Genomic DNA, 24,585 nt, shown 5'->3' with positions numbered 1-24,585 from the left:
CATCGGTAATCGATGGTTGGCCACCATCGATGTTCCCGATTTGCTGGAAATGTTCTTTATATTCAATGCAGGGATTACAAGGCTTGCCACCATCACATGATTGTTTACGATGGCTCATCTTATAGTTAATTACGTCACAGCTCCTTTGGGCATGCTCGAACCTACAGCTTCTACTGAGCATGCACACTAAATAATCATCGATGGTTAACCCATCGAATGGTTACCTTACAATAGCAGCAATGCTGCCACTATTGAATAGCAATCTTGCAATGGCCATCCATAGACTAGATCTCTCACTTGCTTGACTAATCTTTTAGGAAGTAAGCTCTATTTTTAACTGACAAGGTTGGTGATACTCAATCCGTGCTCTGTACCCGGACAAGGGAGGCGTTTGTTCAGATGTGTAATGTCAGACTCACCTGCTTGGCCAGGTAAAGTTTAGTGATGGGGGATTTCACTTTCCCTGATTTACACCAGTTGAGAAGTTGCCATGGACCGAAGAGCCAGAAGAATATAAGAGGGATCCAGACGAGGACAGTTTGTTGAAAACAGATCGGTAAATCTGGGTCTGGTCTATCCAGGAAAGAAGAATTCTGTGTGCAGAACACATAGGACAGACTTTTAATGGTTTGCACATAGGTAAAATCTATAAATAACCGTTATTTCAAGCAAAACTGAAAAACAGATCATTTGATTTCTTGTAGAGGAGCAGGGACAGTTCTATCTTAACTTTCTCTCCATACCAGAACAGCTCTGCTTACTTAGACAACCGTTCTAAAGTTGCTTTATGCATGCTGCTATATTTCTGTGAAAGTCCTTAACAAATTTGTGGTAATTGATCTGGAACAATAAATAAATTGTCCTAATAGCTGCACTGTATTACAGAAGGTTGTCTGCACTCCCTCTACCTGCTGACATTAGAAAAAACAAAATTAAGATATTTGTTCTGTTAGGGGTAAAATGTATCAAACCATCTAAAGAGGAAGTGAAGGTGTTGCCCATAGCAACCAGATTGGAGCTATCATTGTATAGAATGTGCTACATAAATGAGAGCTAGAATCTCGTTGGCTGCTATGAGTCCTCTTTAGACAGTTTGATAAATCTCTCCTTTTGTGCAGCACGTTTCGCTGAATGAGAAAAGCAGCTGCAGGACAGTTTGCAAATGCGCATGAGCAGAATAGCGACACCGGAAAATATCAATGTCATCTCCACGATGATTGCTCTTATTTGGTTTGCAAGTGCCGACATTGTATCAAATTGGATTATCAGTACTGGACCTATGATTGTCCACCCCTAGGAGTATTGACAGGTTGCAGCCTAGGATCGGCCGTTACTCACCTCTTTTCCTTTGCTTTCCCTGTGATAGTGTTCTTCCATTTCCCACTTGTGTGGGTACCTGACCAAAGGGCCGTGACCTGCTTGCTGGGTGCAGCTTAAGCCCAAATCCTGCTTGGAGGGGTCACTGGTGAACACCTCCCAGTAAGTTAGACTCCGCGCCTTTGGTCAGGTCTAGCCAACTTCCGGTACTAGTGGATGAGGAAGTCATTTATATAGACCCCTTGTCTCCTGTTCCTTTCCCAACCTGGGTCCATGTCTTCCAATACCCCACTAGAGGGTCAGCATAGCCTGAGCGTGACAGTTTGTACAGGCCCTATGGAGGCCACTGGATTGCAAGGTGCAGGGCCGTTACAAGATCTCATCTCTCGCATCGAGAATCAGGAGGCAGCACAACACCAGGTGGCTCAATATCTCCAGGAACTCTACGGTCAATTACTCTCCATTCAGTCGACAATGGCCACTATACTTCTTACTCCTTCTGGATCTACTCCTGTAAATCCTCCAGTAGCAGTAACTCAAAGATCTCAATTGCAGTTGGCCTCTCCTGAGCGTTTTGATGGAAACTCCAGACGATGCCGGGGCTTCATCAATCAGTTTGAGTGCCTACCCCAGAATTTTGCCACTCCAAGGTCAAAGGTGGCATACATCATCTCCTTACTATCTGGGACCGCCTTGGACTGGGTCTCCCCATTATGGGAACGAGCTGATCCTCTCATCTCTAATTATGAAAGTTTTATTTGTTCGTTCAAGAGAATATTCGATAAGCCAGGCAGGTCTGCCTTGGCCTCCTCTGATCTCCTTCGAGTTCGACAAGGAACACGTACTATGGGCCAGTATGGGGTTCAATTCCAGACAATCACTTCCGAGTTAAAGTGGAATGATGAGGCATTTAGGGCAGCATTTCTTCATGGGTTATCCGAGAGAATGAAGGATGATATAGCCTCTTGAGATGTTCCTGAGTCCCTATTGGAAGTAATATTGTTATGTATTAAGATAGACTTGCGCCAAAGAAAACGGCAGGTTAGTAAAGGGCGTGAAGATTATTTAAAGGATCGATTTCTACCAGCTACATGTTCTTCCTCTCTTTCGCCAACTAAAGAGGAACCTATGCAGATCAACAGGTCTTGTTTGACTCCAGCTGAGCGGACCCGCCGATTCCACTGTGTCTACTGTGTGGCTCCTGATCATACACTTAAAGTTTGTCCTGTCCTCTCAAGACACGAGAGACCCTAACTGGCTCTGGGAGCATCCGGTTGGGGGTGTTAACTGAGCCTTCCCATTTGTTGTGTCTTCTACCGGTGTCTATTCGATTCAAGACTCGAACAAAAAATATTATAGCCTTAGTGGACTCTGGAGCTGCTGGGAATTTTATTTCTAAATCTCTGACACATAAACTAGGAATTCCAGTTCTTCCTCTTCCAATCAAGTTGGCTCTTTCTGGGGTACATGGCAATATCATCCTTGGAGACGTTATATCTTCAGTTACTCTACCTGTTTCACTTCAGGTAGGATGTCTACATCAAGAGGAGTTAGAAATCCTGGTTCTATCTAAATCACCCCATGCTCTAGTTTTAGGGCTGCCTTGGCTGAAAATCCACAACCCCATGCTGGACTGGTCCACCATGCATGTCCTGGCTTGGGGATCCAATTGTTTTCACTAGTGCCTTCCTCGTGTTGTTCCACTATGAACCCAACAAGTCTCTACTGAATCTTCACTGAAGCTTCCTGCTTCTGATCAATTGATTTCTAAACCAGATTCTCATTTGCCAAAACCTTATCAAGATTTCGCTGACGTTTTTTGTGAACAAGCTGTGGACAAATTGCCTCCCCATTGCCCTTGGGACTATGGCATCGATCTTATGCCTGGGAAGATGCCACCTAGCCAAGGGTTTTATAAGACAATCTTCTTCTCCCGCTGGAGCCGGATTCTTTTTTGTTGAGAAAACGGAGGTCTCAGACCCTGCATAGACCACCGTGGGATGAATCAAATCACCCTGAAAAATAGATATGCTTTGCCACTCATTTCGGAGATTTTGATAAGGTTCGTGGAGTGTATATTTTCACTAAATTGGATCTCAGTGGAGTCTACAATTTAATCCATATCAAAACAGGGGATGAGTGGAAAACTGCTTTTAGGGCCGTATTCAGGTACGGTTTCAGCCCACTCGCTAGGATACGATCGCTCGTAGCTGACCGATATTTGCAATCTGCGCATGTGTATGTATTGCAATGCGCATGCGCGAACCACTGCGAAAGATCAGGAAGCGCTCGCCTAGCATAGACAGCCCAGTGGAATGAGTGACAGGAGAGGCCGTTTGTGGGTGGTAACAGTGGCAGGCCACTAGAAACGGGGAAGTGGAGGTACGAACGCAGGCGTGCCTGAGTGTTTCAACACCATTTCAGAGGCGTGCATGATTAACAGGCAGCGCCATAGTACATGTCACTTGGTTGTATTTTACACTGAAGTGATCGCAGTGTTTGCGGCAAGGTATAGTCAACCTCAAGCGCTGCGAGCACATCCGATGGTGCTCGATGTACCAATGTTTTCATGCACTTCCAGGAGATGACGTGCGCAAGTGGGCGTCTTATGAATGGCTGGTGGGCGTACACTAAGTGATCGCACGCCAAGACATAGTGGGTGTGCTAATGCCTTGACGTACGATCGCCTGCCTTGCTGGGCGTGCATTAGATTTGCATACGCTGGGAGCGAGCGGGTCTGAATGAGCTCCTTAGTTCGGAGCGAAAAGCCGTTTTTGCGTGTTTTTTTGCGAAAATTTCGACTGTTTTTTTTTCTTCGTATTCAGTTCCATTACGTTTTCATCTATGCAAAAAGTCAAGGCGCTGTAATAGGCGATACTTTTTCTCCACAGAATAGCAGGTGAAAAGGAAGTGTAAAATCTATATTTTGGGGTGCAGATGTTGGGAGACCACTCAAAACCCTTGGTACACCCCCCAATGGACAATTCACCCAAAAAAAAGAATAAAAAAATTCCAGGAACACCAAAAAAAAATGCCTTTGAAATTTGGGACGAAAATGACAAAAGTGGGGGAACAACTTCAAAAACGAGTGAAATAAGCTTCTGGGGGTGCTCTAAGAAGGGGCCAAGTGTTTTTGGGATTGCAGGTGCTTGTATGACGGAGGAATTTCACTTTTCTAAAACCTCACTTTAGAGACATTAAAATATGCTAGTACCCATTTTCAAGCAACACAAATGTGACAGGACTACTTATTTTCACCCAAAAATGCTGCTTAATGCCATTCTTCACCACTTTTGCAAGGACGCTAATAACAAGGATTTTAAACAAATTCAGTACCCCAATTAGTTTTATGAGGGCTATTGGAACATTTCTACATTGATCCCCAATGCTAGTGCATCTTTTTAGGGTGTTCAGTCTGATTTCCCCAAGTCTGACAGTACTTTCCACCTGTTCTACATTCGCCGCTTGCCGTTTTCACCTGTTTAGGATTTGAATACGGCGGAAAGCAGAGACGCGCACGATAAGTTTTCGCGTCCAAAACACACGATGTAGGCGAAAATTCGGGCAGGCGGAACATTTTTGCGGATGCAAAACTAATTGAATACCGCCCTTAATACGCGAGGCGGCTATTATGAGTACTTGGTGATGCCTTTTGGCGCCAGCAGTTTTTCAGAGTTACATCAATGAAATCTTCCGAGATGTCATTTACAAATTTGTTGTAGTCTCTCTGGATGACTGTCACGACACCGTGCCCAGCCTGCGCTCAGGTACACCAATCTGACACAGCTGGATGCTTGTGACGTGGGTTTTACCTAAGCTGCCACCACGAAGAGAATTAAAATAGTGCTCTTACGTTCGCCAGACACTTAAATCTCACTTAAACTCACGGTTATTACACAAATATAACATGGGGCTCTCCAGGCACGTGAATTCATTAGAGCACAGAGATAACGCTGATAAAGTTTTAAGATTTATTGAGAAATATCTCCAGGGTTAAATTACAAGGAAAATTGGTAAATAAACAAGACATAAGGATAGAAACTCAGAATCCTAAGGTATCTTACGCTGAGCTCTTATCTGTGTGGAGGGAGACCTCCATAGACCGACATGGGGAGCACTCCTTAGCTCTCAGCTACTCCCTGGAAGTGAACACAGACAGGCAGGAGTAGCTGGTTCTTATGGTTCCACACCCCCTCTCCCTCAGCAGCCCCCACCCTTCACAGGCTCAAAAGGACTGTCCTTTGTTCTTCCAAACCTCATATAACACTCTGGGCTTTGAAGATATTTTATTGTAGGAAGCGTGCTAATGTAAGGTGCTACTAATGACCCTCTTAGCAGCCAGTATGACTGGGCACTGCTCTTCGAGCAGGGTCACCTAGAGTGAGAGCAGACGCTACGTCCATGAAACTTTGACTTCAAAGGCTAGGTGTCACATGGCCATTTGCTCTGATTAGTTTATGCAATCCAGTTTTGACATACTGTACCCATTCATGGCAAGCAACCCTTCCTGAAATATATACTTTAGGGGAATTATAATAATACACACACTTTATCCAGAGCACACAAACTGTAAAGTCATGACATGGGGCTTTGATGAATCACTGTAACCCCTGGCGATGGTCACAATGACATTTAAATTTTTCAGAGAACCTGCAATCCCATTACTTACATATCAGAGAGGTTTTGTCCCGTCTTTCGAAGTCATCATCTGTACAGGAAAATCTCTAAATTACTTTTTCAACACTCCTCCGTGCCATTTTTGGGGCACATCATATCGGGAAATTCCCTTCAAATGGATTCAGACAAGCTAAGAGCCATCCAAGACTGGCCCCAACTGCACTCCTTGAAAGCCATCCAACGGTTTCTTGGCTTCTCTAATTATTATAGAAAATTAATTGCAAACTTTTCTACTATTGTCGCTCCCATCACGGGTCTCACTAAGAAGGGTGCTAACCTGTTGTGTTGGCCTCTGGCAGCGGTGGCTGCCTTCCAAGCCCTCAAAACAGCTTTTTCCACAGCTCCAATTCTTTGTCACCCACAACTTGAAAAACCCTTCACGTTAGAAGTCGATGTCTCTTCAGTAGGAGTGGGAGCTGTACTGTTTCAAGTGGCTGAAAATGGAAATAATCACCCTTGTGGTTTCTTTTCTCGTAAATTTTCCCCGGCTGAGAAGAACTATGCCATAGGGGATCAAGAATTGTTGGCTATGAGATTGGCACTAGAGGAATGGAGACACCTTTTGGAAGGCGCTACATTTCTTATTACTATCATCACTGATCATAAGAATCTTCTTTATCTCAAGACAGCTCATCGTTTGAATGCCAGACAAGCTCGCTGGTCTCTTTTTTTTTTCCAGGTTTGATTTTAAAGTCCAATTTCGTCCTGGCATACAAAATAAAAAGGCTGATGCACTCTTCCGGTCCTTTCTGCCTCCACAGGAAGAAAAAGAACAACCTCAAGTTCGTCCTATTCTAGATCCTCTTGTCTTTGCTCACACCCAGTTGCTTCCTCCTCCTCCTCCTCCTCCTGGCAAGATCATTGTAACACCTCAGTTGCGTAAGAACTTATTAACCTAGGCTCATGCCTCCTTGTTTGCTGGTCACTCGAGCATCCTCAAAACTTTTACAGCGCTCCTACTGGTGGCCCACTATTAAGGAAGACGTCCTGAATTTTATTGTTTCCTGAGCCAAGTGTGCTCAGCATAAATCCACGCGCAACAAAGTTATTGGCCCTTTCTACATATTCCTGATGTTCCTTGGACTCATCTGTCGATGGATTTTATTTCTGAATTACCACACTCCAAGGGACATAATACTATCTGGGTGGTAGTAGATCGATTTTCAAAAATGGCCCATTTTATTCCCTTGGTGGGACTTCCTTCTGCTCCACAGTTGGCCAAAATGTTTATTTGTGACATCTTCCGTCTTCATGGACTACCCAAAGAGATAGTGTCGGATCGAGGTGTGAAATTTGTGGCCAAATTCTGGAGGGCTGAAGTTTTCCTCCGCTTATCACCCGCAGAAAAATGGCCAAACTGCGAGGGTGAATCAGGAATTGGAAACATTTCTTAGACTTTTCGTTTCTTCTTCTCAAGATGACTGGGTCGATTTATTGCCATGGGCAGAGTTCACCCACAATTTTAGGTACCACTCTACTTAAAAGTCTACTCCATTTTTTGCAGTATATGAAACATATCCGCGTGTTCAAGATTTCCAAGATTTACCTCCCATGGAAGTACCTGCTGTCACTAATCTTGTGGAATCATTGTCTGATACATGGAAATATATTAACTCCTCCTTGAAAAAAATCTTCTATTAATTACAAAAACTTTGCGGATCAAAAACGTCTGGCCATTCCTCTTCTGAATATTGGAGACAGGGTATGGCTGCAAACTAAGAACATTCGACTGAAGGTTCCAAGCATGAAATTTGCTCCACACTTCATTGGACTGTATCGTATTCTTGAAATTATCAATCTGGTGGTGTATAAATTGGAGCTACCTCCTCAGTTGGAGATTTCCAACACATTTCATGTTTCTCTTGATCAATTCCAGTGTTCTCCACCCAAGACCCCTCAAGTGCATACTCAATTGGGAGTCGAATTTGAAATTGAGAAGATCCTTGACTCTCAACACCGATTGAATCATCTTCAGTATCTCATTGACTGGAAGGGGTACAGACTTGAAGAACGAGCATGGATCAAGGCGTCTGATGTCCTTGCTCCACAGCTTGTTCGAGCTTTTCATAAGAAGTTTCCTTAGAAGCCTCATGGGTGTCCGGAGTCCACCCTGAAAGGGGTGGGGGGTACTGTCATGTTGCGGCCTAGGATCAGCCGTTAATCACCTCAGCGCCGGCTTCCCCTGACCTCCCGAGCGGTCAGACGCCAGGCGCAGTGGCGCGTGACGTGCTGCGGATTATACCTGGGGTCTGCTAGGACATCCATGTGCTCGCTCCATGATGTGGTTTCTGCAGTTACCCTCATGGACGCAGCCATGACAGTTTATATCCTGATTAGCCCCTTACCCAATGGTAACATTGGTTGTGGTCAGCTGACACTAGGGTATTTAACCGGGCTCTGGACAATAAGAAGTTGCCTGTAGTGCTGTTGCAGCGTTCCAGGTCCCAAGCTCCGTTGCTTCTAGTGACTTGTTCCTAATGTTCATCCACGGTGTGTGTACTCAATACGTCTTCTGAGTACAATCTTCTAGAGTCATCTCCTGTGTTAGTTCTGCGTCTGAAACCACAGTGTGTGTACTTAGTACATCATCCAAGTACCATCTCATCATACCATTCTCCTGTGACAGTTCTGTGTCTGAAGCCACAGTGTGTGAAGTACCATCTTATAATATCCTGCTCCTGTGCCAGTTCTGCATCTGAAGCCACAGCATATGTACTAGTAAGTCATCCAAGTACAATCTCCTAGTGCCACTCTCCTGTGTCAGCCTTGCGTCTGGATCAACAGAGTGTGTATTCAATATATCACCCCAGTACAAACTTCCATTATCTTTTTCCTTTGCTTTCCCTGTGATAGTGTTCTTCCATTTCTCACTTGTGCCAAATACCTGATCAAAGGGCAGTGACCTGCTTGCTGGGTGCAGCTTAAGCCCAAATCTCTCTTGGAGAGGTCACTGGTGAACACCTCCCAGTAAGTTAGACTCCAAGCCTTTGGTCAGGTCTAGCCAACATCCGGTACTAGTGGATGAGGAAGTCATTTAGCCAAGCCCCTAGCCTCCTGTTCTTTTCCCACGTCTTACAATACCTCGGCAGAGGGTCAACATAGCCTGAGCGTGACAGGTATGTTTACTAAAGTGAGAGTTTTTAGAAGTGGAGATGTATGCCCATAGCAACCAATCAGATTCTAGCTATTATCTTCTAGAAGGTGCTAGTTAAATGTTAAGTAGAATCTGATTGATTGCTATGGGCAACATCTCCATTTCTGAAAACTCTCACTTCAGTAAATATACCCCCCTAGAGCAGGGGTTCCCAACCATGGTCCTCAAGGCACACTAACAGTCCAGGTTTTAGGCATAACCATACTTGAGCACAAGTGACTTAATTAGTACCTCAGTGATTTTGATTTAACCATCTGTGCACAATCATGGATATAACTAAAACCAGGACTGTTAGTGTGCCTTGACGACCGAGGTTGGGAATCACTGCCCTAGAGTCTGGTAGTGCACGGGCCCCCACGCATGCACATAGAAGGATGGACCAACAGCATAATGTGCCTGGCTTTTGGTATATTTTTCATACAAGGAGTGCAGATAAAGGCCCTGATTCAGACCCGGTCTGTGGGTGTGTTTTTTTTTTTTTTTTCTCTGGCTGCTCACAAAGCTGTGGGAGACCTCCCACAGCTTGTGCGAGCGGCCAGGAGGCCGTCACGATAATCGCGACCATCGGCCTCACGACGAGACCCTGTGGTAGGGTCTCGGCTACCGCAAGGCCTAGTGGACTTCCTGCTCTAATAGTGGTGATGTCAGTAGGGCCTCCCACAAACGGCAGGCGTTCCTAAAGGAACGCCTGCGTTTGTGCAGCCACTCCCCCTACCCGCCTACAAAACGGGGCGAGCTGTCACTCCCCATTGACAGACGCTACGTCTTGTAGCGAGCCCCGTAGCGACTGAGCTTCAGTCGCTGGACGGGGCCCGCGCATGCGCAGTGGGGAAACATCGAGCCACTTGCGAGCGCTTTATGCTCGCGAGCGGCTTTGAATCAGGCCCTAAGAAACCATACTGGCTATTCTTGTGAATAAGAGAGCAGTAAGGGAAAATACAGATGCTTTGTAAGTGCACAAAAACAGATGTGAAGATAAAAATCACTGTACCAGATGAGACCGTACATAATTGTGTTTACATGCATTTACCTAGCATTGCACTAAATTGTGTTTTTTTTATTTTTATAATTTCTGACCCATCTCAGTGCATATGACTTAGCAATGCAGTTGTCATCTTACATTCATCTCAACAGTAGTGATTTGTAAGTATAAGTGCAGCTAATAAGAGTTTACTAATGCATTTCCACATCTGGTTTTGACACAGATGTATGATTAAAATAATCCAGTTTGTGTAAAAGCTTCTTAAAAGCATATCAAATGCACCCAAAAACACAATGCATGTACACCGATCAGCCATAACATTAAAACCACCTGCCTAATTTTGTTTAGGTCCTCCTTGTGCCACCAAAACAGCTCTGACACAATGAGGCATGGACTCCACAGGACCTCTGACTATGTCCTGGGATAACTAGCACCAAGACGTTAGAAGCAGATCCTTTATGTCCTGTAAGTTGCGATGTGGGGTCTCCATGGCTCGGACGTGTTTTTCCAGCACATCCCACAGATGCTCGATCGGTTTGAGATCTGGGGAATTTGGAGGCCAAGTCAACACCTTGAACTCTTTATCATGTTCCTCAAACCAGTCCTGGACAATTTTCTCAGTGTGGCAGGACGCATTACCCTGCTTACAGAGGCCACTGCCATTCAGGGAATAGCGTTGCCATGAAGGGGTGTACTTGGTCCGAACAATGTTTAGGTAGGTGGAACGTGTTTAAAGTAACATCAACATGAATGCCAGGACCCATGGTTTCCAAGCAGAACATTGCCCAGAGCATCACACTGCCTCCGCTGGCTTGCCTTCTTCCCATAGTGGATCCTAGTGCCAGCTCTTCCTCAGGTAAACGATACACAGACACATGGTCACCATATAATGTACAAGAAACATGATCCATGAGACCAGGTCACCGTCTTCCATTGCTCCATGGTCAAGTTCTGACCCCCATTGTAGGTACTTTCCGTGGTGGACAGGGGTCAGCATGGGCACTTCTGACCAGTCAGGGCCCCATATGCAGCGAGCTGCGATGCTCTGTGTGTTCTGACACCTTTTCTATCATAGCCAGCAAAAACTTTCAATTTGTACTACAGTAGCTCTTCTGTGGGATAGGACCAGACGGGCTAGTCTTCCCTCCCCATTCACATCAATGTGCCTTACGCTCTCATGACCCTGTCACTAGTTCACCTATTGTCCTTCCTTGGGTAACTTTTGTTTGGTACTAACCACTGTATACCAGGTACACCCCACAAGACTTGCTGTTTTTTAGATGCTCTGACCCAGTCGTCTAGCCATCAAAATTTGGCCCCTATCAAAGTCGCTCAGATCCCTAGGCTTGCCCATTTTTCCTGCTTCCAACACATTAACTTCAAGAGCTGACTTGCTGCCTAATACATCCCACCACTTGACCATTGTAATGAGATATTCAATGTTATGTTCTTCACCTGTCAGTGGTATTAATGTTATGGCAGAGGAGTGTATATACTTGTATTGCAGCATGGGTTAAAAAAATAATTTCAAACTCCATTGTGTGCGCAGTCTAAGGTACTTAAAATGTCAGTTTCATACTAATCATCAAAGAGAATCAGCACCAACATCATGGGGCCATATTCAATTTGAAGCGGAAAGCCGTTTTCGCGTGTTTTTGGCGAATACTTTTCGCCGATGACGTAATTTTCGCCTGTTTGGGTTTTACTCCGTATTCAATGTGAAAGACTTTCCTCCTAGGCAGAAAGTCAATGCAATGTAATAGGCGGAAAAGTTTCGCCTATGAATAGCAGGCGGAAAAAAGTGCAGAATTGGGGTTTTGGGGTGCAACGTTGCGGGAACTCCCGTGCAGCCTTCAGACAGTCCCCCAAAGGTAAACGTCAAAAATGAAAAAGAAAAAACCCCTTATGGACACCCAAAAATTCCCTTTCATTTTGGGGGCGAAAAAGAAAAAAGTTGGGGGACAAAGTTAAAAACTAGTGTACTAGACTCTAGGGGGTTCCCAAGTATGCCCCATGTGTTTTTTTCATTGCAGGGGCTTGCATAGTGTGCCCAGCTTTATGCTTGAAATACCCTAAATACTTTATGTCAAGCTGTTGACATTATGTCCCTGTCGGAATTCTGGTGTCGACTTTTGTGCCACACCCGAATTATTGATCTACGATCATTGTACATTGTATCCCCTGTTCATTTCCGTGTGATCTTGGTTGTAAAAATAAATGGATAAAGATAGTTTCTCCATAGCCAAGATGAGAGTACGTAGGAGACAGCTGCACATGGGAAAGGTGCCGTCATCAAACAGATTCCATTATTTTAGAAACATTCAGCAAACGAGAAGAGATCCTTTGGGGTACAGCAGCTGATTTCTTTTGCGCCTGTTTTCCTAAACTCTCCCAAGATGGTCTAGTTATTGTGGGAATAAGGATCAATTAACCTTATGGGGTGTGATATGATATGTTGACATGAGAATGTTAAAAATTAAATGTCGACATATCGTACCTGGTGGCTTACCTGCTTGTAATGTTACTTCAGTATACCATAGTAACATATGACAAAATGGTCTAAAAACACTGAAGCATCAAACTTAGTGTCATTCTCAAAACTTTTGGCCACGGCTGTACATCTTCTGGAGCTCTGTGATACCTTTGATATATTTAAATGTTTCCTTCATATCACCTCTGTCCCATCTCTCCTCTTAGCTGCACGTGTTCAGCTTTTGAAGTCTGTCCTGAAAAGTTTTGTTACACAGCCGAATGTTTTCTGTTTTAGTCATGTATATTTGTAGAGAGGGTTCCATAATCGTACACAGGGCCTGATTCAGAGCCGAACGCTATTTGCGGACGCTCGTTCTGAAAAAGGGGCCGGATATTTAAATTAAGCGCTCGCTCATTGCGGTCTGTTGACGCCTCTATGTCTGAACGAGCGAACAAAACATGCGGTTGCTATTTTGAAAAAAACGCCCCTTGGCCGCTCGCACCATACGTCATCTCCGCTATTTATTAGATTAATCGAGTACATCGAAAGGCGTCTGAACTGCTCGCAGTGCTTGTGGTAGCATTTTTCTACCACAATCATGCGAGCAGTTCAGGCTAAGGCCCTCATTCAGAGCCGCTCGTTAGCGGCAGTACGCTCGTTCCGAGCGATGTTTGCACATCTGCGCATGCGTACGGTTTTTAGTACGCATGCGCGAACCAGTCAGTGCGGCCGAAAATCGTTTGTACGCTATATAGCGAGTGCCTGCTATTTTGAGTGACAGAATGAGGCGTATGTGGGTGGTAACAGGGGATGGTGCTTGAAAATGGGGAGTGGAGATCCGAACGCAGGCGTGCTTAAAGGTCAAAACGGGCGTTTTATGGGTGTGTATATTTAAAACAGCAGCGTCATTGACCACGTCACTGGGTTATTTTAGAGCCAGAACTGCTCGCAAATTTGTGGTAGCAAACACCAACCACAAGAATAGCGAGCAGTTCATACGCTGGTCGATGTACTCGATTAATCTAATAAATAGCGGACATGACGTAGGATGCGAGCGGCCAGGGGGCGTTTTTAACAAATAAACGAGCGTATGTTTTGCACGCTCGTTCAGACTTAGAGGTGTGAACAGACTGCAATGTGCGTACGGAACATTTGAATAGCCACCCCTTGTTTTTAAACGAACGACCGCAAATAGCGAACGGCTCTGAATCAGGCCCTAAAAGACAACCAAGTGACGTGGTCAATGACGCTTCTTTGTTAATTATGCACACCCTTAAAACGCCCGTTTTGACCGTTTGGCACGCCTGCGTTCGGATCTCCACTCCCCGTTTTCAAGCACCTTCCCCTGTTACCACCCACAAACGCCTCATCCTGTCACTCAAATTAGCAGGCATTCGCTATTTTGCGAGCACATGATTTCTGACCGCACTGACTGGTTCGCGCATGCGTACTAAAACCCATATGCATGCGCAGATGAATCAGGCCCACAGTACTCAAGGTGAGGTCTTACCGGTGACCTATATAGTGACAATATAACCCACCCTCTTCCTCTACTAATACCACTACACAACCAAGTATCCTGGCTTTTCCCACAGATAATGGACCTTCAAATCATTTGTCACAATAATTCAAAGATCCCTTTTCCCTTTTGATCTTGACATTATATCAACATTTATTCTGTATTCTGTTTGATTTTTGTGTACCAAATACATTATTTTACACATAACGATGACATCACATCTATATTTTTGAAGCACCCCAACCGTCGTGACGCAAATAAAATATTCAGCTAGTAAGTATCAAAGGAAAAGACTTACCCAGAACACGGAGCCGCAGTATTTGTCTAAAACCGTAGACATGATTCATGTGGGGGTGAGCAGCCAGGCTCACAATATGGTCTCTGGCGATTATTAAGTGTGTTGTGTATTCCTCATGGCTTATGTCTGCAGCAATGTCCTCACACTGTGATTCAGCAGGGTAAAAGTCACCCCGTCCGCCCTCTCTACTCAGTATACTCCCCAAAGGGACATCTCAGTTCACCACAGGCCTATTGCACTACAGTTGGGTTAAATGTTAACTACTTCCATAACGGCAGAGCTCCTTATAAACAGTCTCATTGGGAAACGCCAGGAATACTGTTTTATGACATGCAGGGAGTTGACTGTCACTTTCCGTAATTGTCTTAACTAATTTCTCATTAGGCCCAGAGAGGACGCTAGTGGCCCCCTAGTGCCATTCCAATCTTGTGACGTATTGAAGACTCACGATGATACTGGAAAAACAAAGATTACAAAGTCAGGGACAGAAAATATTATACAACTGTAGTTTATAGTCTGGTGAAAGTATGTCCCCATTCTTGGTATAGCTCACTTCTCAATTCTGGGGTATGGTGAATAGAATTACTGAGCTATGTAATCATTATATAACAATGGTAAATAGGAAGGACCATCATTTTTGTTTACTTTTACTTAAACTGGCAACTTTTCAATAAAAATATTCTCTTAAATACCCTCACACATGTGTCCACACTAACCTACTCTCCAACCGCACTAACCTACGCTCCAACCGCACTAACCTACTCTCCAACCGCACTAACCTACGCTCCAACCGCACTAACCTACGCTCCAACCGCACTAACCTACGCTCCAACCGCACTAACCTACGCTCCAACCGCACTAACCTACTCTCCAACCGCACTAAATAGCCCTGTTTGGCAGGTCACAGATTATGTATGCGTTCTGCCAATCCGATTTGTAATGAATATGCATTTTAGTCGAATCGCTAATGCGACAATAGTACAATGTACAAGTAGCCTGGACACTGCCGATGGCACTGTATGCAGCAGCAGTGTGCATGTTGGAGGGTAACCACAGAAAGAAAGACAAATGACCGAGGACGCCGCACCATGCTCCCTGCCACGCAGCATTGTGCTTAATGTGCGACTTACTACATTAGCGTACTTCCCGTTAGCCTGTTTAAGCGGGGCGCCGCCCCACCTGCCCGATTTATATAGGGCAAAATGAGCCCTGCCCCTCTTAGCGGTGCCCCGCTAAAACAGCCTGCCGAATTCTGTCCCCACCCACAGGTCGCAGTGTCCCGCGGGTGGGGAAAATAGCGATGCATCGGTCACCGCCGGTTAATGGATGCCGGGAGCATGCGCCTGACATACATTCACTGAGTCAGCAGCGCTTGGGGGCAGCCTGGCATGTCCGTAAGTACCGGGCACACCCCCAAGAGCGACGGAAAGGGGGCGTGTCTTAAAGACGTTCTCGTGGCCACGCCGTGATTCAAGACAGTTTGGGAACCGCTGCAGTACAGTATAAGCGGCTTTGGATATGAATGCAGCTGTGTTGCAACAGAGACGCTAAACAATATATTGGTACCACAAACAGAGAATCGCTGCCCGTGTATAAGCATCTGTGCGGCGCCATAAGGATGGGCAAATGAGGACACACCTGTATTTTGGATGGCATATTTTATTGTTAGTTATAATTTGAAAGTAAATACGATGAGGCTGAGTCGGACAGAATTTCTCGCACATTGCGAGTACGGGAAAATGGCAGATATTTGCCCATATGCAGATGTGGTACGCATCTCTGCAACAGAATCGCCGTCACCATGGCCAGCGTACACTTACACCAGCCCAATCCCCGATACAAGAGATCCATCTGTAAATAGGCGTAATTACACACACTCACGACTCTGCATTGCCAGCAATTCCATAAACACGTCCTCACAGACTGTGATCTACCTGCGAATGAGCTGTTGTGCCACACAGCTGTTACTCAAGTTAGTAACACAGCTACAGATGCAGTAGCACACGACTCAGCCTCTTCCGTACTTATGACATACATGCGTATGCATCGCAGTGCGCAAACTAGTTTGAGCGATCGGGTAAGACAGCCCAGTGGAATGAGTGACAGGAGAGGCCGTTTGTGGGTAATAACAGGGGCAGGGCTGTAGTAACGGGGGAGTGGAGTTACGAACGCAGGAGTGCCTGAGTGTTTCAACGCCGTTTCAGAGGTGTGCATAATTAACAGGCAGCGTCATAGTACACGTCACTTTGTATAATTCTACCATGAAGAGCTCGCCGTGCTTGCGGTAGGGTACAGTCAACCACAAGCGCTGCGGTCTGATCCTATGGTTCCCGATGTACCGATGGTTGTATATACTTCCTGGAGATGACGTACGCTAGTGGGCGGCTAAAGACAGGATGGTGGGCATCTGAAAACACAAAGTGATCGCTCGCCAAGACATAGTGGGCATGCCTATGCCTTCCCGTGAGATCGCCTGCCTTGACGTCACTTAGCTGAATTTGCATATGCGGAGAGCGAGCGGCCGCATCTAGCGATCGGGTCTGAATCAGGTCCTTAATATTTCTCCACTTTATCTGTCTCCAAGGCTTGATACATCTCCCCCAATTCACCAAACCCACATGCGTTCAACTCATCAGACCCGATATTTATAGGTTCACTGAGTGGAAACTAATATATTGATTTTAGAAAGTTACTTATACAGTCAGGTGCATAAATATTTGGACATTGACAGAATTTTCATATTTTGGCCTCTATTCACCAACACAATGGCTTTGAAATGAAACAAACAAGATGTGCTTTAACTGCAGACTTTCAGATTTAATTTGAGGGTAATTACATCCAAATCAGGTGAACGGTGTAGGAATTACAACGGTTTCTATATTATCTATATTATTTGCTTAATATGCAACTTTATACCAATTAATTTGCAACAAAAGTACTAATCTAGTGTGTCTGGTGCACTGTGAGAGACTTTGTATGCAGCAACGATGCGAATATGATGCAAACTTTAGGAAACTGTACAAATTTCTACCTGCGGCGGAGTGTCTAAGGCCGGGTACACACAACAACAATGGGCAATCGGGACAAATTCCCTTTGTCCCGGGCTATCTGTTATTGCCCATACACACTGTGCAATTTAATGAACTACAGAACGATATCTCATTCCGTCCTTAATTAAAGTGCACCACCTCATACACGATGTCTTCTGATTGGCCATGTAGCACGCCCTACCAAAAGATATTGTACATGAGTCGCGGCAGAGCGCAATCGTGCATACAAACTGCATGATATGTAGGATTAATAGTTCCAATTTGCCTGGAAACTACAAATCGTGCCAATATTGTTATAGTGTGTACCCAGCCTAGGCCGCGCGCCACACATGGTGAATGTGGGTACATCTGTAGCAAGAAATAGATCTATTTAAATGTTCTCTGACTATACTGTAGCTGTGTAGAAGAACGACGGCTGTTAAAAGTGCAAGCAATGGCTTGTAAGGAGTGTGTGTGTGTACAGGTCTGTTTGTGCTATACTGTGATGCCATTAGTATAGAAACGTTTACCAGTGCATGGATCGAATGTCGAACGTAAATGAATGGAATCGGTATGATTTACCGCCGGTTGGAATCCCGATACCAATATCCCGGCAGCAGTGGAAATCGTGATCGTCTTCAGGTATTAGCTAAACTAATTCCCTCCCCCCCCCAACCCTCCCTTAGGGGTGCCTAAACCTAACCCCCCTTCCCCGCTGCCTAAACTTAAGTCCCCCGGGGGGGGGTGCCTAACCCTAAGTCCCCCCCGGGAACCCTAAACCTAACCCGCGGCTATCCGAGCTCGGCGTCCCTTCGATAGAGATGCCGGGTGTCGGGCTCCCGGTGTATGTCTAATGACAGGCGTCGGCTTATCGACGCCTGTCTTTAGACTCTTGCTGGGATATGACAGTCGGGAAACCGGCTGTCGGGATTAGGTCCACCGGCTTCCCGACTGCATACCCAATGAATGTGTGCACGGGCTGTAACGAAACAGAAAAACAAATAAAAACATATGAAACTCTTTTTAAAATTGGGAATGACAAATTTCAGAAGGCAGATTCTCCTTTTTAGCAAAGCTAAATTTTGCATATTCTGTATTTTGTATATGTGTCACAAAATACAGATGAGTAAGCACTTAAATCACCTATATAAAATCTGCAATGTCATTCCCAGGCAGAGGTGGAGAGAATACTTGATGCAGGAGGATTCTATTCGATGTCACTATAACAGGGGATAGAACTTGGGGTCCAATGTGCACAGTCTAACAGGCAAGTCATTCATCTGTTAATTATTAGAGGGAGAAAGTAATCACTCTTATCACTCCTCCTTCATAAATAGCTTGTTTACAGGTTGCAAACCTTAGCCTACATCCATAGTAGAGTATGGATTAACCCCTGTACTGCTGCCAAGATTTTATTATTCATTTTCTTTTACTCATAATTAGCGAAGTTGAAAAATAAATGTAGATCATATTCAGTCACTTTTATCAGTGTCTCCCTTGGCAGAACTATGCACAGTCTGTAACACATACTTGTCTACTTTTTAATTCTCCTCTTCAGGAAAAGCCCAGTGCCAAGATGCAAATTACCACTTTGGGGGCAGGCTCTTAACATGCCCACCCCCTTCAACGGCAAAATGCTGCTAATCACGGCTCCGTGGTGAGGGTTGGAGCTATAATGACGCGATTTGCATCATTTTAGCCCTGCCCTCTCCCTTCAGAGCCGCAATTACCAGTATAATTACCAGTATAATCCCCGTCCTGCCCATTTCACAAGGAAGTGGGTAGGGCGCAAGACATCCACCCACTCTTCTGGGGTTGAGGGGGACTACCCGAGAAATCGGAAGTCTGTATAATAATTACATCATCTCTAAGGCGCCTTTTTCTAATGCGAACAAGCCCACTTTGTCTAATCGCTCTTTATAATGTAACCTGGCCGTTCCCATAATTATTAAGGCTGTCTTCTTGTGGTCCCTCCCAGGCTGTTATATCCTTCTTGTAATGAGGTGTAGAAGGTGTGTAGACACTTGGAATACAGAACTCCTAGGCCTAACCTCTATCACAGTGCACAGAAATAACTGCCCCTGCTTGTATTGTTAACGTTTGTACTTTACACAGGTACCTAGATAAAAAAAAAGCAAAAAAAGATGAGGGAAAAAATTGTTTGAGAAACACTGCTCTAAAGGAAGGTAGCCTTAAGGAAGGAATAGCGAATTACCCAAAGGCTCTTTCACTGAATTAAAGGCCATATGGCCTGGAAATGACCAAGGGCCTATTGTGGGAGGCGGAGGAGGTGTGACCAGTGCTGTGTGGGTGTGGCCGAGCGCGCTGTGGGAGTGTACTCCCTCTGCACTGACCGCTCCAATGCTTATCTAAATATGTAAAAGTAGAAAAATTGCATAAAATTTTGTGAAGAAAATAGAAATACTATTGTAATGCTTATGATGTATGGCTGACTGCCTGGCTTCTGGTGACTGGTCATCATCATACTGTCATGATGATGGGCCTATTATGATGTGGGTGCCTGGCAGTATAGTCCCATCTGCCACATTGTTAATCTGTCCCTGATTAAGGCTCAATTATATAATAGCCTCTCAAAACGGCAATTTGAACATGAAGTGGGATGAAAGATTATATTGGGTATATCCCTACATTTTTCTCGAAGAGGCTGGGCCCTCCTCTATATCTTGACCTGGTGGTTCTGTCCCCGGCTCCCGCGGCACTCTACTGGAGTGGCGATTACCTGCTGTGGTTATACTTACCCTCGGCTGCATCTGCTGAGGTCCTACCGCCGGCTCCCACTGTTGGCTTCTCGGTGGCTCCAGCTTGTCTGTTCGTTGCCTGGGGCGTCTGGGATGAGGGCTGCCACCATTTTGTTGTTGTGATCCTCCCTGGCCACCTTCTGGATATCCTTGCGATGCTGATACATCCCGGTGTGCAGACTGGATGACCGGCTGGCTTGTCTGTCTCAATGTTGGTAGTTCCTGCCTGATGCCTCCTGTAAGCCTGCCTCCTCTGCAGTACATGTTGGTGAGCTTTTGATTATGATTTGTTTTGCCGCCGCCACCGCCATATTGTCGCAGTGCCTCTCTACGTTCATTGATCCGATCTCCCTGCCACTTTGAATCTCCTAAACTAGATCTCCTGCCATTTGCTATCATGGACTTTTCCTGGACTCAAGTTTCACAGATCGATCCATGGCTCCATACCTCAAGTATGGATAGTTCTTTGTATCAGGTCCTTCAGGCAATTAAATTATCTACCCAGAAGATTCTTAGTAAGTTTGAAGACTTGCAGATGGATAGCATGATTCCCTGTTATGCTCCTGGGTCGACTTATGAAGGGGTTGAGATGGATGTGCCTGTGTCTTCTGCTCCTGCTGTCCTCGTACCTTCTATGAAATTTGGATTTATCCTTCCCTAAGGCTGTGGACTGAGTTTTCCAACTACTCTGTGTCTGGGAGTTTTGGGTTTGCTGCGCTTCGTCAAAAGTTCAGTTCTTTACTCCTAATGGATGTGCTGAGGCTCCAAGATTTGTCACTCAACTACTATGTTTTTTCTGTTTGTTTTTGGGTAGGCTGGGACGGGACAGTTTCTTGGCTTTTATTTTCGCAGGAGGCTCAGGCCTGGCCGGACTAATGTTTTATAGATTATATCATTCTGTCTATTACATATTTGATTGTGTTATGACAAGTATTTTGTATGGGAGGAGATCCATTTTCTCCTATAGCAGGAGAGCTGAGTTTAAAGCTGGTTACACATTAGATGACCTGTGTACCCAGCCAACGGTAGATGCTACAGACGACATATCGCGCGGCCCATACACACTACACAATCCGGTGAATGACCGTACGATAGTTTGTTCCCCGGCCACATACATGGCAGCGTCAGTCACACTTTTAGATTGAGCAGCATGTAGGCCCAACCTGAAGACACTGCGGGAGTGCGCATAGTGCGTACACACTTGACGAATTTGTCGTTCTGATCTGTCGTGGGCAAATCATTCAAATTATCGTCTAATGTATACCCAGCTTTAGCCTAGCTTAAGGTCATTTTGTTCATTGCCCTGGTCAGTTCTATAGTTTATTATCCTTTTTTTGGGGGGGGTGGGGGGATTGGGTCTTTAAGTAGTTAGTATAGTTTGGAGGAGAAGGGTTCTTATGGGATCCAAGTGTGCCTAGGTAGGGGTTAGGTCATATAGGGTGGGGGGTTATGGGGAGGTTTGTTTTGGGTATACGGCATTATTTTGGTGGACGGGGTCTATTTACATATTCTGATTTTGGTTTGTTATGTTGTGCAGTTATTTTCATTGTCCCCTTTTAGGGTTCAGGCTACGTTTCTTGGGGATTTTATGTATATCCTGATTGCTCATCTATGTCCTTCCGCATACTGTTATACTCTATGACATTGCCAATGCTGCACTTCTTTTCCTTGTCTACCGCACTTATTTTGTTTTATTATTCTGTTTGTTTGTGCTCTTTAAAATTAACAACAAATACTCAATGTAAACAAAAAAACTGAACAGAATGGAGTGAATGGGAAGAGATCACTGTTCCAAAAGCCACTTGAGTTCAAAATCTTGAAACATTCTTGGGGGTAAAGGTATTTAATTTGTGGATTTGTTACATTTCTGTTTCGGGGAGTCTACAGTAATGTCCTTATTTCTCTAATGATTGTTGATTCTTTTACTGTGTGTTACAGTTTTATCTACATTCAGACTTTCACATGTAGGCATGAAATTAGCTATCGTGCGGGCAGGTAACTGCTACGCATACTAATGAGAATGGGAACAGCCCAAGCCCTGGCAGGAGCAGGCTCAGTGTGCACTGAGAAGCTTTCTCTGACATCATTAAACATGGCAAACTAACATATATACAGAATATTTTTTTTTTAAAGTTAACAAAATGTTTGCAGCACAGAAAGAGGACACAAAACCAACTTGGTATCTTGCGCTACGTCCACACAGATGTGGGAAAACAACCCTTGCTGGAGTGTAGGTAATCTGGCGTTGCTACAGTAGTGTACTAAGGGGGAGATTTATCAAACCGTCTAAGAGGACAGGTGAAGGTGTTTCCATAGCAACTTATCCTATGTTAAAGATGTTAAATCTCCCCCATGTATTTCAGCCAGCACTAAGAAATACTGTCGTTCTGTATGTTTACAATGTCGTAAAACGATTTATTTAAAAATTCATCCAAGTAAAATGGAAACAAAGAGGTATGAAATGAGAGTAAAATCATGAAAGTTTGATGTTTATGGCTCCTTATTAAGTTTGTAATTTTTACCCATTGCTTTTCTTATAATCCTAATACTGTAAATGAGGAGTTATTATTGGAATCATGGAATGTCACATATTTTGGATTCTTGGGGTGAATTCAGTAGTTTTCAGCTGCCCTCCTATCTATTATCAGATGGCGATTGTGGGCCTCATTCAGTTGGATGGTATTTAGAATTTTACGCACTTTTTATGATGTTTTGCGCATGAGCAGGAGCCGCCCTGGCGCAGGTACAGATCTGACTGTGCGACCTCTGTATTACAGGGACAGTTCACTGTCTTGTGGGTTTTCTATCAATCGCTTTGTTCTTATCAGATATTTCTTCTTTTCCGGTTTATCTGCAAGACCGTCATCACAGATCACTACCCCTGAGATTAGTTATGTGACGTTGATTTCTTAGAGCCCCTATTGCTTCTAGTATGAGGATCAATAGTGCCCACTCATTCTCTGTTTGAATTGAAATACAGAGAAGATACTAAACTCATTTCTATATTAGCTATCCTTGTAGGTAATCAAATCATTTCTTAATATTTTGAATTGCAATCAGTTACATAGCAACCAGATTATGTCTGTAATTTACTAGGGTGCAATAGAAAAATGATAGCTAGAATCTGATTGGTCAGAATGAAGAGACTGGATCATAGGAGCATAGGCCCAAGTTAAAACCAGGAGTTTGTATCTGGAACTAAAGAACAGGATCAGGAATGAGGCCTATGGATAGTGCTACAGGGGGAACGGGACGAAAGAGAGCTTATGCTGCGTACACACGGTACGATATAAATGAACGATAACAATATCGTTCATCATTAAATCATTCATTTTTATGCTGCCAATGATCGACCAACGATGCGCGTTCCTGCATGGACGATAACGATATCGCTAATCATCCATGCATGCATGCAGGCCAACCTGGGCGATATCTATCAGTGCCTGCAGGAGGGAATGGCCGTTGGTCGTGGGTGATATTGTTGGTGTGTGGATGAATAATATCATTCAACCAACACACCGGGAATTTTAAGGGAGATCGTCCAATGATATCGATCGCTGAACAGATCGCCCTGTGTGTATGCACCATTACATTCTAAGGAGAGGGGTGAACGGTGGAAGCGTGAACTGGGAAACAGGGCTGATCAAGGGCAGAGAGGTAAGAGGAGATTAAGAGAAGGGCTGGTAGGCTTTAATGTAAATATATGTTTTGCGTGCATGTACAGAAATGAGGTTGGACATATAGGAGGGGAAAAGTTATTAAGAACTTTATACGTTGGGGTAAGAAGTTTAAACTGGACACTAAGGGGGATAGTGAGCCAGAAGAGAGGCAGATTGCAAAGGGGGAGGCTAACGCCCAGCGAAGACAGATGGACAGCAGCGTTTGGGATAGAATGAAAAGGGCAGTCGAGAGGGTATACAATCGGGAAGCCGGCTGCCTTAATACCGACAGTCGGCTTCCCGACTGCCATATCACGGCGAGGGTGGGATGCCGTGCGCCGCGAACGGACAGCCGCAGGGGGGAGGGTTAGGTTTAGGGCACCCGGGGGGGACTTAGGGTTAGGCACCTCCCCTGGGAGGGTTAGGCTAGGGGGAGGGAGGGATAGGATTAGGCACCCCCGGGAGGGACTTAGGGTTAGGCACCCCCCCCCCGGGGAATAAGGTTTAGGCAGCGGGGAAGGTTAGGCACTTAGAGGAGGGATTAGGGTTAGGCACTAGGGGGGTGGGGGTTTAGGGTTTGGCACCCCTAAGGAGGGCTAGGGGGTTAGGTTAGTAAGTACTTACCTATCGACGATTGGGATTTCCAGTGCTGTCGGGCTTCCGCTGCCGGGAACTCTGCTTTTGTCGGCCAGGTCATACCGATTCCGTAGAGAGAACA

At 45.0% G+C, this 24,585-nt stretch overlaps 1 protein-coding gene across 1 annotated transcript in view; it reads right to left on the bottom strand.

The window, feature by feature from the left end:
- Nucleotides 1-14,462, bottom strand: part of ABCC2 (ATP binding cassette subfamily C member 2) — a 157,283-nt gene extending 142,821 nt beyond the window's left edge. Inside the window, exons 1-2 of the mRNA XM_088452208.1 lie at nucleotides 14,421-14,462; nucleotides 420-593 (exon numbers count right to left, since the gene is read on the bottom strand). Coding sequence (XP_088308334.1) covers nucleotides 420-593; nucleotides 14,421-14,462 — 216 coding nt within the window. The remainder of the gene's footprint in view (nucleotides 1-419; nucleotides 594-14,420) is intronic.
- Between the last annotated feature and the right edge of the window lie 10,123 nt (nucleotides 14,463-24,585).

The sequence above is a fragment of the Taudactylus pleione genome, unplaced genomic scaffold, assembly GCF_031769625.1.
Source record: "Taudactylus pleione unplaced genomic scaffold, aTauple2 ptg000034l, whole genome shotgun sequence".
NCBI lineage: Eukaryota > Metazoa > Chordata > Amphibia > Anura > Myobatrachidae > Taudactylus > Taudactylus pleione.
Note: the sequence above shows the minus strand (reverse complement) of the source record. Positions and strands in the feature narration are given on the sequence as shown.